Source organism: Conger conger, chromosome 2 (genome assembly GCF_963514075.1).
Source record: "Conger conger chromosome 2, fConCon1.1, whole genome shotgun sequence".
Lineage (NCBI taxonomy): Eukaryota > Metazoa > Chordata > Actinopteri > Anguilliformes > Congridae > Conger > Conger conger.
In genome coordinates, this window is record NC_083761.1 from 62,630,422 (window position 1) to 62,644,990 (window position 14,569).

A 14,569-nucleotide genomic window follows, 5' to 3' on the forward strand; every position below is an offset into this window, starting at 1 on the left:
AGCAGTCGTCTGGCAGTCAGAGGTTTGCCAGTTTGATCCTGTCCTGGATGTGTCGAAGTGTCCCTGAGCAATGCACCTAACCCTGAATTTCTCCTGATGTGCATTGCATGGCAGCCAATTGCCGCTGGTGTGCGAGTGTGAGTGTGTGTGTGAATGGGTGAAAGAGAAGCATCTATTGTACAGCGCTTTGGATAAAGGCGCTATATAAATTCCAACCATTCTGCTAACTGTGGAGAGTTCTGAATAGGTAAACTTGGAATAAAAAATATTTGAATTGGAGTGTGCAAACATTTGCAAATTGGGCTGTAGAAATATACAGCTTTATTGATGGTTCAGCTTGAGTAAGAAATTAATAAAAGATTTTTTCAAACTTGGTTAATTGAATGCATTTTTTATCAAAGCAATGAAAAACTCATTTGTTTGGTCCATATAGAGTGCTGTTGTGCTGTTTTGAAAAATTAAAATCGGTATAAACAAATGCTTGTTAGCATTTATAAAACCTTGAGAGGACAAAGGAGCAACAACATTTCCGAAATCAGTGACTCTCAATACAATCTACAAGTTGAGCAAGTTGAATAAATACTGTATAATACAATGCACTGACCTTGGCCGTTTCCGCAACCAAGTCATGCGCAGTGCTATAACTGCATTCATAATGAAAGGCCATCAGACTGAAGGGTTGACAATGCAAGAATGTTTTATTCTTCAACACAAATTAACATTCCTCATACTTGTTTTGTCATATTTCTGTCAAGTGCATTAATTTCCCAGTTTACCAAAACATATTGTTGACCTACATTGCAATGGAAAATAGGACAATGTGCAATAAAAATACAGGAATTATATGTTCTAACTGCAACAATGAAAGAAAAAAAAACTACCTCAATCTGATATAGACATACTATTTGCATATAACAGCATTTATATTGTGATGTACAAATGCAGCTCCAAATGCACTAAGATGCTTTTAAAAATGCACTCCAGAGGATTAATTGTGGTTTATTGATATTGATTGTATGTGTGGGCTCCTGAAATTGAGAGTGACTGTACCTTATTCACATCTGCCGGGTTTCTGAAGGCACATTTGGCGCAGTGCATAAAATTCAGACAGCTACGTTGTATACTATAACAATGTTCAATGCTTGCATAATAATTATAAACACATATCATTGTAAAAATAAGAAAAGCTTTGGAGCTGCAAGCTTTGGGTCTCATTGTGCTACATGACTTCCTTCATCATGGGTTTCTTTGGCTCCTTTTCTACTTATGAAGCACACAGATTATCTGAATGATGGGTGCATGTCCTGGTGTTATTGCAGCAAGAGTGAATGGCTGCCTTACATAACCTTTTATCCAATAAAGGACACAGTGGGGAAAAGCTGGCTTTAAGACAAAACTGAAAGCAACACAATGATATCGAGTGTAATAATAGTACAGTTGTAAGCCGCCATATGAGCATGGAGACAATTGTATATGTTTTATTCCCCTCTGAAAAGGAGTCAGTATAAAAGTATGAGTCTGTAGAAAGTAATGTAAGCCATTTAGCAAGGCCAGGGTACATTTCATTCCTGGTCAATTTAAATTTTACATTTATATAATACTTCACATAGATGGGTGCATGATAGTTTGGTGGCAAATGAAAGAAATGCAGAGTTAGCATATTTTCCGAGGTATGTTTCTGTAGTATTTGGCCCCTTCCAAGTATTTACATTCCGTGTATGCCTGTGACGGGTGTAACAAACAAAAATCCATCCATCCATCCATCCATCCATCCATTATCTGAACCCGCTTATCCTGATCAGGGTCGCAGGGGGCTGGAGCCTATCCCAGCATTCATTGGGCGAAAGGCAGGAATACACCCTGGACAGGTCGCCAGTCCATCGCAGAGCACACGCACCATTCACTCACACACTCATGCCTACGGGCAATTTAGACTCTCCAATCGGCCTAACCTGCATGTCTTTGGACTGTGGGAGGAAACCAGAGTACCCGGAGGAAACCCACGCAGACACGGGGAGAACATGCAAACTCCGCACAGAGAGGCCCCGGCCGACGGGGATTCGAACCCAGGACCTCCTTGCTGTGAGGCGGCAGTGCTACCCACTGCACCATCCGTGCCGCCCTACAAACAAAAATGATTAATCAATTAAATAGCTGTTCATTAAATGCAATTCAATATTGAGGTGTTAGAAAAACCTGTTCTATAAGGGCAGTTTCACCATGGGTTGATCATAGACATCAGATAGTCGTGAAATTGACATTCCCGCAACACTCGGCCATGTCACAGACTTGGGCTCTAAGAGCGACTGCACTTGCCAACAGCTAGCTTGCTAATCACCATCTTATCTATCTTAATCGATCATGGCTTTATATATTGTTCAAATGATGTCTTCATATTTAACTGGGAATGGCTGAAATATTTGGTAACATAAGGAGACAGTTTACCGGTTCGCAGTAAATATGTTTATTGTAGTTATTCAACAGTATTCTCAACAGTAATTTTCTTTATTCGAGTAGTGTCTTTACATTTCTTTAGCTAGCTTGGAAAGCCTGGCCATGGAACCGCAAGCTGTAACATATAACAAAGTTCGAGCAGTGTTAGCTTTTCTGTCAGCAAAGTCGTTTTTCCTATTGGAAAGTGCTATTGCAATTGAGTGGATCCAGTGCGATTTAAGAGAGAAATGTGTTGGGATAAGAACATTCGAAACATCGATAGGGAATTCTCCTTTGATCCGGAAATCCATATACAGTATGGGAAAATGTTTTGCTCTGTGTTACTTCCAAGCCTTATTTTCTCAAGCCTGAGTGTGAAGTGCAGTCAATCACCTATGCTACATTGGTAGGTGGGACAGTTTGAAGATTGACAGATGGTAATACTAGGAAACGTGGTAGTTAGAGCGGCTGTGAAATGATAAACGCAGAGGCGATTGGAATCGCAGCGCATCAAATTGATTAAACTGCTAGTGAATAAATAAATGCCAAGATGATTAAATACAATGATAAAATGATTTAGATAATTGTATCACTTAAGCATTAACACTTGCAAAATTGAATTTACTTTGATGCATTATTTAATTTTATTGCAATTTGATCGATTCAGTATGTTTGCACATTTTGTTACTTGCATCCCTCATACCTGTGCAACAAACAAAAATCAGCCAAAGTAAAAATGACATATTTATTTCAATAAACCTGACATAAAATACAAATACAAGCAAATACTAAAGTGGATATCAATAAAGGAATAAAGGCAGCTGCATTCTCATACATTTCTGTCATTTAAACAATTTATGGAGCAATTTGTTTTCAATCTACTTCAAAGCCATGTGAATGTAATGCATTTTCAGAGTTTCATAGCAAGACTGTACAAGATTGTACGGAAATGTTCCATGCCACATGTTTTGCCACATGAAATGAATGTAAAGCTAATCACTGCACTTTGTAACCTTTGGCCTAGTTTTGATGTTGGTCATGTGCTAATGGATTCATGTCATGTTGTGCTGTTTTGTAAGTCAGAGAAATTAACAAAACTATAGATACCAAAGATGAATGCAAAAAGATGGTAACTAAGTACTTATCAGACACTGTATAATATTTTTCAGAAGAAATTTGTCATATACACTCATTGAGCTCTTTATTAGGAACTATTATACTAATACTGGGTAGAGCCTCCCTTTTCTCACAAAACAGCCAAAGTTCTTTGAGCCATGGATTCCAAAACATTCTTTTGAGATTCTGCTCCATGTTGACATGATTGCATCACACAATTTCTGCAGATTTGTCAGCAGCACATTCATGTTGCGAATCTCCCTTTGTACTACATCCCAAAGGTGTTCTATTGGATTCAGATCCGGTGACTGGGAAGGCCACTGAAGAACATCAAATTCATTGTCATGTTCATGAAACCAGTTTGAGATTACTTTTCCTTTGTGACATGGTGCATTATCATGCTGGAAGTAGCCATTAGAAGATTGGTACATTGTGGCCATGAAGGGATGCACATGGTCAGCAACAATACTCAAACAGGCTGTGGCATTCAAGCGATGATTGATCGGCATTAACAGGCCCAAAGTGTGACAAGAAAACATTACTCACACCATTACACCAATGCCACCAGCTTGAACAGTTGACACAAGGTAGGTTTGGCCCACGGATTCATGCTGTTGGTGCCAAATTCTGACCCTACTATCTGTATGCCTTGAGATTCATCAGACCAGGCTACGTTCTTCCAGTCTTCAACGGTCCAGTTTTGGTGAGCCTGTGCCCACTGCAGCCTCAGCTTTCTGTTCCTGGCTGATAGAAGTGGAACTTGACGTGGTCTTCTGCTGTTGTAGCCTATCCACCTCAAGGTTTGATGTGTTGTGCATTCTGAGATGCTTTTCTGCTCGCCACAATTGCACAGAGTGGTTATATGAGTTACTGCAGCCTTTCTGGCAGCTCGAACCAATCTGGCCATTCTCCATTGACCTCTCTCACCAACAAGCCTTTTCCGTCCGCAGAACTGCCGTTCAATGGATGTTTTTTGTTTTTTTGCACCATTCTTGAGTAAAATCTGTTGTGTGTGAAAATCCCAGGAGATCACCGGTTACATAAATACTCAAACACGAGCACCTACAATCATGCTACGGTCTTAATCACTGAGAACACATTTTTTCACCATTCTGATGGCTGATTTGAACACTACCAGAAGCTCCTGACCCATATCTGTATGATTTTATGCATTGCACTGCTGCCACACAATTGGCTGATTAGATAATTGCATGAATAAGCAGGTGTACAGGTGTTCCTAATAAAGTTATCAGTGAGTATATACTGCATATATTACTGCAAGTAACCATAAGGTACATGTTGTGGTGTTTTATAGTCCAAAGGCGGTTTTACTGTACCCAAAGGATATTTCACACCAAACTAGAAGGTTGCAATCCCCAAACTGAGGGAACTTGCTACATATTTAAGATTTTCAAAGGCTTTTCAACAGTTCAGTCACATTAGTATTGGGAGCTCTGTATCCATAAACCAAATATCCCCCTTTCTGCAGCTTGTCCTCCATCTACTCCCGCCTCTTCTTAAGTACTTTGATCTAATCTCTTTGAGCAAGTTGTCTCTCTGGAGATTGCGATGGCAGTTTTGACAGAACTGGGAAGAGTCTGGGTTACTGCTGTGAAACAAGGAACAAAGGGCAGCCCAGGCACAGAGGATGGTATCGGGGTTGAGAGAGATCGGCAGTAAGAAAGAAGGAGCAGGATCTGACAGGTCTTTGAATTGTGTGATGGCTGATGCAGGATTTTGACACAACAGAGCTGAGCACAATACAACACTGCAGGAAGAGAATTCCACTGACAATTAGTGAAGAATTCATGACTTATTATGAGTAATTATTAAGAGTTATTTCTATACATAAATTAACTTTCGGATTTCCCCAAAAATAAAGAGATACAGTATGTGTGTGTGTGTGTGTGTGTGTGTGTGTGTGTGAGAGAGAGAGAGAGAGAGAGAGAGAGAGAGAGAGAGAGAGAGAGAGAGAAAGGGGCAGGAGGAGGAGGGAGAGAGCCTTCGGTTTCAAAGCCCCAGTAGATTCCTGAGCACTATCTACCAAAAGCCACTGTTTTCCCACTGAAATATGAACTTGACACACCTAAAGATTTTTCATTGACCAATTACCTGAGATTATCCTAGGTCATGCCCTTTGTGGTCATACAATTTGTTCATAACCACACAACCGCATCAGTGATACCTGTTGAAGCCAGTTGAAGTAAATATATTTTGTGAGGGGAGACAGAGACAGGGATTTTTCTGAATGAAAAAGGCGGTGCGAAGTCAGCAATCCCTCCAATGTCATTCTTTTTAGGTCCCTGCCACTCAAATTCATTTCAACATATCAATGAAACATATTTTTGGAGTTTGAGGGCTGACAACCTTTCTGTGGGACTTGAATAACAGAAAAATTGTGTGATTGTTTTCCGCGCTTCCTAACAGCCTCTTCATTCGAGGACACTTGGCAGAAGGCCTTGGGACTCATTTGATGACTGTATGCTGGGAGTGAACCAGATGTAACCTTACAATCTACTCTTTGTGTACTGGTCTTTGTGCCAGGCTGAAAGTAATTTAAAAGTTTTTAACATGTAAAATGACCCTCTCAGTTTTGAATTTGAATATCTATCATGTTTCTGCAACACCTTAGATGATGTGTTACCAATAAATGATCAGTTGTCCATTGAAGTGACCAGTAATTAAGTCTGCCCCATTTTGTATCTGTTGTTCCTGATTTGTTTGTGAGGAGGGGTATTCTATTGATACAAGCCTAATGCAGAATACGTTACAATATCTGAGGTCTGGAACAGCATTGGCATTCACCAATGGTGAATATTTCCTTTTATCCACACAATAAAACATTTCTGTATCAATTAATCATAATAATTACAAAGTTATTAATGAATGCGCAAACACTATGCATATATCCCAAACACCAGTCAATTGTTAATTATTTGCTATTGAGGTAAAGCATTAGAAGGGAATTGTAGTGTTTACATCATGGCAGTTTCTGTATCCTGCACATCACTGCACTCAGCACACCAAAACTTCTACCTGATTCCAGAAAGTTGATTTAGTCAAATTCTGTACACACGTTCACTCCTTCATATAAACCTGTACAAAACATATATCCTATGAGGAATTCTGTCTTCATAAAATATCATATAACAGATTACAAGCTTTGTAACAATCCCTATTATTCACAAAAAATACTCTATTTCATTTCTACTTGATCTCCTAGAAAGAACAGAAAACCCCATTTGGGCACATAGTCCATCTAATAATCTCTTAATTACTCTTGATTACATTTTATTGTTAGGGTTATCGTGTCTATTCCTTTAATTCAGTAGCTGTCAAAAAGGGCAGGATTCAGCAAATCAGCAGTAATATACATACATCTCATTGTAACCTTGTTTTTGTAGCTTTATGAATGATGTCACTTTTCAATTTTTTGTGTCTTTTATAATGTGTGACTCTAAACATAAATCGTACTTAGTTTGTTTAACCCTCGCTATTTTGCATTAGTGGTAGCAAGAATCTCGTATGTTACTTACAGTTTCAGGCAATTCCATTGACCAGTTAGTCTGTATCTGTTGGGTTCATACTGAAAGTACCAGAGTACGTCAGCTGTGAATTAGATCAACTTGCATAAGAAGGTCATGGCGTTGACAGCAGCAGTACTGGAAGCAACAATCCAACTGAATATCACTGGCTCCAGACCTTGTGACAGTACTATGAAATTCATGGCACCGTGATGAATGCCGTGTCAGGAGAGGATTACAGCTGTGAACAGCCGTATGAGGAGGACTCCCTAAAGGAGGTGAGCGAAGGTCGAACATCACTCTTCTTCTATGAAGATGAGGAGGGATTCAAATTTGGGGTGCTACCCAAACTCTTATACTTCATTTCCATGTTTGAGGCCTCTGGGGAGAAGTTGAAGTTTGCCACCTGAAGAAACACAGAGACGTGTTCAGCTGAAGGAAGGTTCAGATATAAAGCAGAACAAAAAAGTAGTTCTTTTTTGGGAGTAGTATTACAAGCCTGAAGGAAGAGGAAACAATCTCATCAGTTCACTTTAGGAAATGTGAGTTCTTGATGATCCCTATATTCGCTTGGCACAGTCCTGGCACAATTTAGTAACAGTCTGCACCACACAGCTCCACTGGGCCCTGCTCATCTCTCATGCTTCATAGGGACCTATTTAAATTCAGTTAGGAACACCAGGATATGAAAAATCTCCCCTCTCAAAAAAACACAGTACCAGATCAGCCGGCATCTTTTATATCATAGTTTGTTCCTACAATGTCATAATCTGCCATTGGATTTCTGGAGCCATATTTATCTTTTAGTATTGAGCACCCCCTTGTGGAAATCAGCATACATACCTATTTAAAACAATATGGTAATGTGGAAGTACACTTGCTTCCCATTGATTTCCATTGCCTTTAGTTGCTCCTTGATTGACTGAATTTGGAGCAACTGTTCAAAAACCAATCATTCAAGAAAATCACCAGAATGCGATTTACATAACTACAATAAGGTATAGACACATACCTCCACTGTGTTCCTCTTTGCTGAACGTTTTGAACGACATATATTTGCAATGATAAGAGCAAAGGTGGACAAGATGAGTGTGGCACAAGGAAAGACAAAGAGCAGGTTACTGGTTGCTGTGAAAAAAATCAGAAGACAAATATGAACAAACGACAAATTAGCTACAAAAAGCTCTTTAATTTAAATCTTCTTTTTTATATTCAAAGCATGTGTCTTACACAGCACTTGTATTTTAACAGGATTTACTCTCCTGCTTTCTAAGTACTGTACCTAGACAACTTAATGAGCTAATTCGTTTTTCTTAGTTGTATGCAGAATTTTTCTGAGAAGAACACTCAACTAGTTGTAACAACACACAGTGCCGTGAGAAAGTATTATTGCATATTTGACACACTGAATGTTTTCATATCTTTAGACAAAATGTAGTAGTAGACAAACGGAACCTGAGTAAACACAAAACACAGTTTTAAATGCACATTTCATTTAACTAAAGAAAAACCTTATCAAACACCCAAATCACTCCTGTGAAAAAGTGCACCCTTAAACCGAGTAACTGGTCGCACCATCTTCAGCTGCAATAATTGCAATCACACCCTCCTTTTATTTTGATAGCAGTCTTTTACATTGCTTCCAAGGAATTCGGTTTTTGAGCAGATCCTGCCACCAACTATTTTAGGTTCAAGTAAAGACTTTGACTAAGCCACTCCAAAACCATTTCTAAGGCTCTGGGACTCCACCGAATCGTTCCAGGAGTGGCCAGCAACTGCAGACCTCAATAGCCTCAGCTATGCTCAATGTGTATAACTCCACAATAAGAAAGAGAACCCAAAAGGGATGTGGCAGGACCTTAAAAAAACCCAAAGAACTCAAATTCCTTGACAGCGATGTGAAAGACTGATATCAAATTCTTGGAAGCATTTAGTTGCAATTATTGCTGTTAAGATTGTGCAAACAGTTCTTCATTTTAAGGGGGCAATTACTTTTGGTGGTTGATAACTTTTTTCATTGAATAAATGAAAACAAAAAATATAGAAAATGAATTATAAAATATAAAAATGAAATATAAAAATGATTTTATGAATGGGTTGTACTCTTTGAAGGTTGTTCCCTTTATCTAATATCACGACCATCACCCAGCCCATGGCTGAAGGAATCTCTCCACTCAATCAGAACCTCGCTTCGGGCTGCTAAGAGGAAGTGGAGGAAATCCAGATCCTCTCAGGACTTGACTTCATATCACACTTTGCTGACAGCCTTTAACTCCATATCAGCTAAAACCTCATTTTCAGTGCATATGCGTCTAACCCACATAAACTCTTCACCACCTTCTCTTCCCTCCTCATCCCTCCCCCTCCCCCCTCTCATTGCCCCCTCTCTGACTTCCTGGCCCACTTTGAAGGGAATGGGGCTGGTATCCGGGACACCTTCACTCATCTGGTGATGCCACCTACTCCCCAAAGCACACCCACAGCTGCACTGGCCTCATGATGCTGGAACCTACAGACATACTTCATCATATTTCATCATGCAACCACCTGTTCACTTGAGCCTATCCCATCAGCTGTCCTTCAGTCCATATCCGGTGAGCTCCTTCCTTATCTGTCCTCTATTATTAATGGCTCTCTTGCCAGTGGTAATGTTCCCCCTCACTTTAACCTGGCTCATGGTACCCACTCCTTAAGAAACCAGCCTTAGACCCCTCTGATGTTAGGAACTATTGAGTATCATTTCTTCCCTTTCTGTCCAAAGCTCTGGAACGAGCTGTACTCAACCAACTCTCTTATTTTCTCCAACAGTACAATCTGCTCCACCATCGACAGTCCGGCTTCCGATCTGCGCACTCGCAAAAGTCTGCCAACCTACGGCATCCAGCCTCTACAGCTCATCCAGAATGCTGCGGCCCAGCTCGTCTTCAACCTTCCCAAGTCTTCACACATCACGCCTCTGTTACAGTCACTCCACTGGCTCCCAGTTGCTGCTAGGATCAGATTTTAAGTTCTGACTTCTGGCCTACACTGCAGCCAACAAGATGGCCCCTCCATACCTACAGGACATAATTCAGCCCTACACACCAACTCGGTCAATCCACTCTGCTGCCACAGGCCGACTTGCTCATCCTGCCAGCCGCCTGAATGGCTCTCGCTTGTCCCAACTGCGGAGCCTCTCCACCCTAGCTCCCCAGTGGTGGAACGACCTCCCCATTCCAATAAGAACTGTTCACTCACAGCCCATTTTCTCCTGTAGTCTGAAGACTCATCTCTCTGTAGTTCCTCAAGTTGTCTTGGTATGGCAGTTATAGACTTGACCTATCTACCGGACATGTGTACTGGACATATGTTCATGGCATTACAACCAATCATATATGAATTGTACCTTATCTGACGTGTTCGGTAGTTTGCTGCATGACCTTGATATGCACTATTTTGTACGTTTTGTACATTTTGTCCAAGGATCTGAAACCATTCAGTGTGACATATTATGGAATGATAGAGGAAATCAGGAAGGGGCAAATACTTTTTCAAGGCACTGAACTGTATTATTGTACTATATCTATTAAACAAGCAACACAATGTGGCAAGTTCTTAACATTTGCCTTGAACAAACTATCTATAAAGGCATTTTTTGAGTTGAGTTCAATAATGTGCACAAGTCACAAGACACAATCCTGAAGGCTACATACATTCCTTCTATTAGCTACAACAAATCAATTCGACATACATGTGGCTGATTCTGCCATTACATTTATCTCTAGAAATGATTAGCACCACCTCAAACATGCATAATCCTCACCAATAGGAGTGTTCCTGTTTTTGATGGCCATGTTTTAACCAGATTCAAGGCAACAAACTGAAGGGGCTCCATTTTAAGAGGTACTCATCTTATTATATAATACTTAACAGTACCACATGGTGTCCTGTCCCTCATTTTCTGGAATAATGAGGTCAAATATTCCATAGTATGTCATCATGACTCATCAAAATGCAATGTACAATATACAATGGTGTGCACAAATGTGGGCACCCCAGTTCAAAAAGCCTTTTACAATTAATATCTAAGTGAACAAAAGCAAACCTGGCACAAAGTTAAACATGAAGCATTTCTTTAAATTTTTAAAGCAAGGTTACTCTTTACAGTTTCAAAATAATAAAAAAGGCCCTGTTCAAAAGTTTGGAACTCTGTCAGTTATTACTTTGTAACTCCTTCTCTGGCAAATATAACAGCTTGTAAATGCTTCCTGTGGCCAGCTAATCTTTCAATTCTTGCTTGCTTGGAATTTTTCACCATTCTTCCTGTGCCCCCAGCTGCCACACAACCCCAAAGCATAATGGATCCACCTCCATGCTTAACCGTGGTGTTCTTCTCTACAAAGGCTTCACCCTTTTTTCTCCAAACATACCTTCTTTGGTAATGGCCAAAAAGTTTTGTATCAGCAAAAATTTTGGTTTCATCAGTCCAAAGCACAGGCTTTAGGCTTTCTTTTGCATACTTCAGATGCTTAATTTTGAGTTGAGGCCGTTCTTTCTGTCAACTGTAGGTCTTTGTTGTTTAAAGTATATTGCATTGTTGTCCTGTGAACAGCTAGACCTGTGTCTGCTACTCTTTTTTTCAGCTCTTTTGTGGTGATGTGTGGGTTCTTCTGACCATTTCTCACCAGGTCTCGGGCCATTGTATCCAAATTCTTTCCTGGTCTTCCTTGACGACCTTGCCTTGACTTCAATTGTTCCATTTATCTTCCATTTTCTAATAATGTTTCTGACAGTGGATATAGGTAGTTTGAAACATTGAGAGACTTATTGTAGCCTTCTCCTTCAAGGTGGAAATGAACCATCTTCATGCTGACATCCTTGGACAACTGTTTAGAGGAACCCATGGTTGTTAACACCAGACAGAACAGCCACTGCAGTTGGATACTTTTTATGGCATGGAGTTACGTCAGAATAGAAAGTTCAGCCCTGGAATTATACTCACCTGACTCATTGAATGAGTAATGAGTAAATCACCTGGGTCTGGGCCTTAGTAATCATCTTCTTAAAAGTAATAAAGAATAATCCAAAAGGGCCCTTTTCCTTTTTTTATATGATTTATAAATAGTAAAAAATGAAAATAAAAAGCAATATTGCTATAGAATTTGCAGAAAGGTCTCGTAACATTTAGAGCTCAGATTTGCTTTTGATCACATACAGTTTAAATGTAACAGACATCTAAACCAGGGGTGCCCAAGTAGTGTGCACCCTACTGTAAGTATTCTGAACATAGTGGTTGGTCATACTTACGATCTCTCCATGCTATAATGTCATAGGACGTCTGAAGCGTGCTGATGTCATTCCTGACTGTCATGTTCAGGCAGTATTTGCCCACAGATGTGAAGGTGTAGTTCAAGTTAAATATGTTTCCGTACAACTTCACCCAGTGGCAGGAAACAGGGGAAATAGCCACACAGTTTGGCACCATTGACCAACATATCCACATTGGAGGGCTGGTCATAAAAAATCACAAAATAGAGAAAAGGGGGACACCAAATTAAAAAGGTTTATCCAATGTCAAATGCTATGATAAATATGAAAAACAAGCATGTTCATAACAATTTTACATAGAGTTACTACAAATGTGCATTATATGCCAATAATTTGCCAAACAAGCTACCTGTATCATAGGAAAAAATTCTACAGCATAATTTATGAGAAAAAAAAGGGATGTTTTTAAACAAGCGGTATATGAAGGAAATGCAAGATAAATTAGCTTTGGTTTACCAAAATGACACTAACCTCCCACCAACAAACATGGACAGGCTACTAATTTGGGACACTTTATAATCCGAAGGTCCCATGAACTCAATAGTCCTGATGGCATCTGGAAAACATGAATGACCCCATATCAAGAGGAGAAATATCAGTCCCTTTGAACAGCTAAATGCTCCACAAATAGAAACCTGTCATGTATGTAGTGCAGGGCCAACAGTTGCTATAAGGCTCAGCATGGAAACAGACATTAAAGTTTAAAGATTTATTCATTTCATTATAATGCCACAATGTCCGTTCTTAAATTGAAAGCCTTATAAAATGTTAAGTTAAACTGATGATGATAATACTTTTATTTTAAAACATGTTTCTAACCATTTTAAGTATACTAATGAAAGTGCCTTTTTGATGTACAGAGGTGGCATGAATATCTCCATTTAAATTAAGAAACTCGCCAAAACAGCAGGTCCCTGTAATTATAATCCCTATGAAGAATGAATAGGCCCAAATCTAAAACTAAATTTGCAAGAACAGAATAATATGATGTCCATAGAGAACACTGTAATAGTAAAACAAATAAGGGATACTGTTAAAGCCCAAAGAGGATGTTCACTGTTTGAATCCACATACATGCGAATATTAATTTGTATTGTGTAGCGTAATCTCTGAAAATACTATAAACTCAAAATAATATATGCGACCGTAAAACATACCCAATACTTTTAAGTCTGTGGAGTAGAATCCTGTTAGTCGTGTGTGTCTGGCCCAGTAGGCACCCAATGTCAGTCTTACAGTGTAGTTTCCCGAAGAGTTGTAATTGCATCGCACAAAAGGCTCCTTTCGCACTATGACTTCTCTGTAAATAGGTTAGGGACAAAATAAATGAATTGAAAATACATTAAAATTGTTCCTGTGTTTCAGTAACACTATACATATATTGGTTATTAACTTAGCAATAAAAAAAAAACAAAAAACTCAGCGGCCTACCCGTTCCCCAGGTCCCATGTATACGTGAACTTCACATAGCGGAACATGTTTCGGGGGTCAAAAAGCTCGAAAGAAGCTTCAGTCGGTATGTCTGCAGCTAGTTCCAAGGTGCTCCGTAGATAAGTTTCATTCCCATCCGTCTGACGAAAAGTAAGTTTTCCCGAGGCCATTTCTACATTGAAAAATAATAAATGTTATGTATTTTAGATTCCACGTTTCCGCCGAAAGTGTATAAAGTGCGCCTACTACGGAACTGGCCTACCTGATAAATTGATTGTGTCATCGGTGTAGACAGCTTGCTGTACCAGTGAGATGGAAAAGTAGACGAAGACGGCAACGCATTTCATCCTGCCAGCAGCAAATTGCAAAGTGATTCTGAACTGTACGGCACCAGTAGGCCTTTGATCTAACTGAAAAGACTAGCCTACGCACTCAAAAGCATTTTAAAAGTATGAGCATTAAATCAAGGATTTAAAATTATTTTAATGTCCACACTGACACGCATAATGCAATACCATATACGCTAATTTATGTAAACATGTAAGCGAACCTTTTGATAAATATCGTATTTGCATTGTTTAAATGTAAAGCTAGTCAAAGGTGATTCCCAGAAGGACTAAAATAATCACCTAGATCGCAAATAATAATATAATTACCGACACTTATGCATGTAGACACATCCAGTTCTCACTTGTAACACGAACGTTGGCGACAGAATGGCTGTTGGAGTAATACAGCTTCTAACTGGAACACTGTAC

General features: G+C 39.5%; 1 protein-coding gene across 1 annotated transcript; it reads right to left on the bottom strand.

Annotated features, from left to right (window-relative positions):
- Positions 1-12,318: 12,318 nt before the first annotated feature.
- tmem130 (transmembrane protein 130) lies at positions 12,319-13,981 on the bottom strand. The gene is made up of 4 exons (XM_061230484.1): positions 13,812-13,981; positions 13,538-13,680; positions 12,852-12,936; positions 12,319-12,562 (listed from the first exon to the last, which is right to left on the bottom strand). The coding sequence occupies exons 1-4, from the start codon at positions 13,979-13,981 to the stop codon at positions 12,319-12,321; spliced, it is 642 nt and encodes a 213-aa protein (XP_061086468.1).
- Between the last annotated feature and the right edge of the window lie 588 nt (positions 13,982-14,569).

What these genes read in the sequence shown, in the direction of transcription:
- tmem130 (XM_061230484.1), bottom strand. Translation starts at nt 13,981, where the DNA reads ATGGCCTCGGGAAAACTTACTTTTCGTCAGACGGATGGGAATGAAACT. An exon ending in ACATGGGACCTGGGGAACGG is followed by an intron (nt 13,681 to 13,811) that starts GTAGGCCGCTGA and finishes ACCTATTTACAG; the next exon opens with AGAAGTCATAGTGCGAAAGG. An exon ending in CACAGACTTAAAAGTATTGG is followed by an intron (nt 12,937 to 13,537) that starts GTATGTTTTACG and finishes CATGTTTTCCAG; the next exon opens with ATGCCATCAGGACTATTGAG.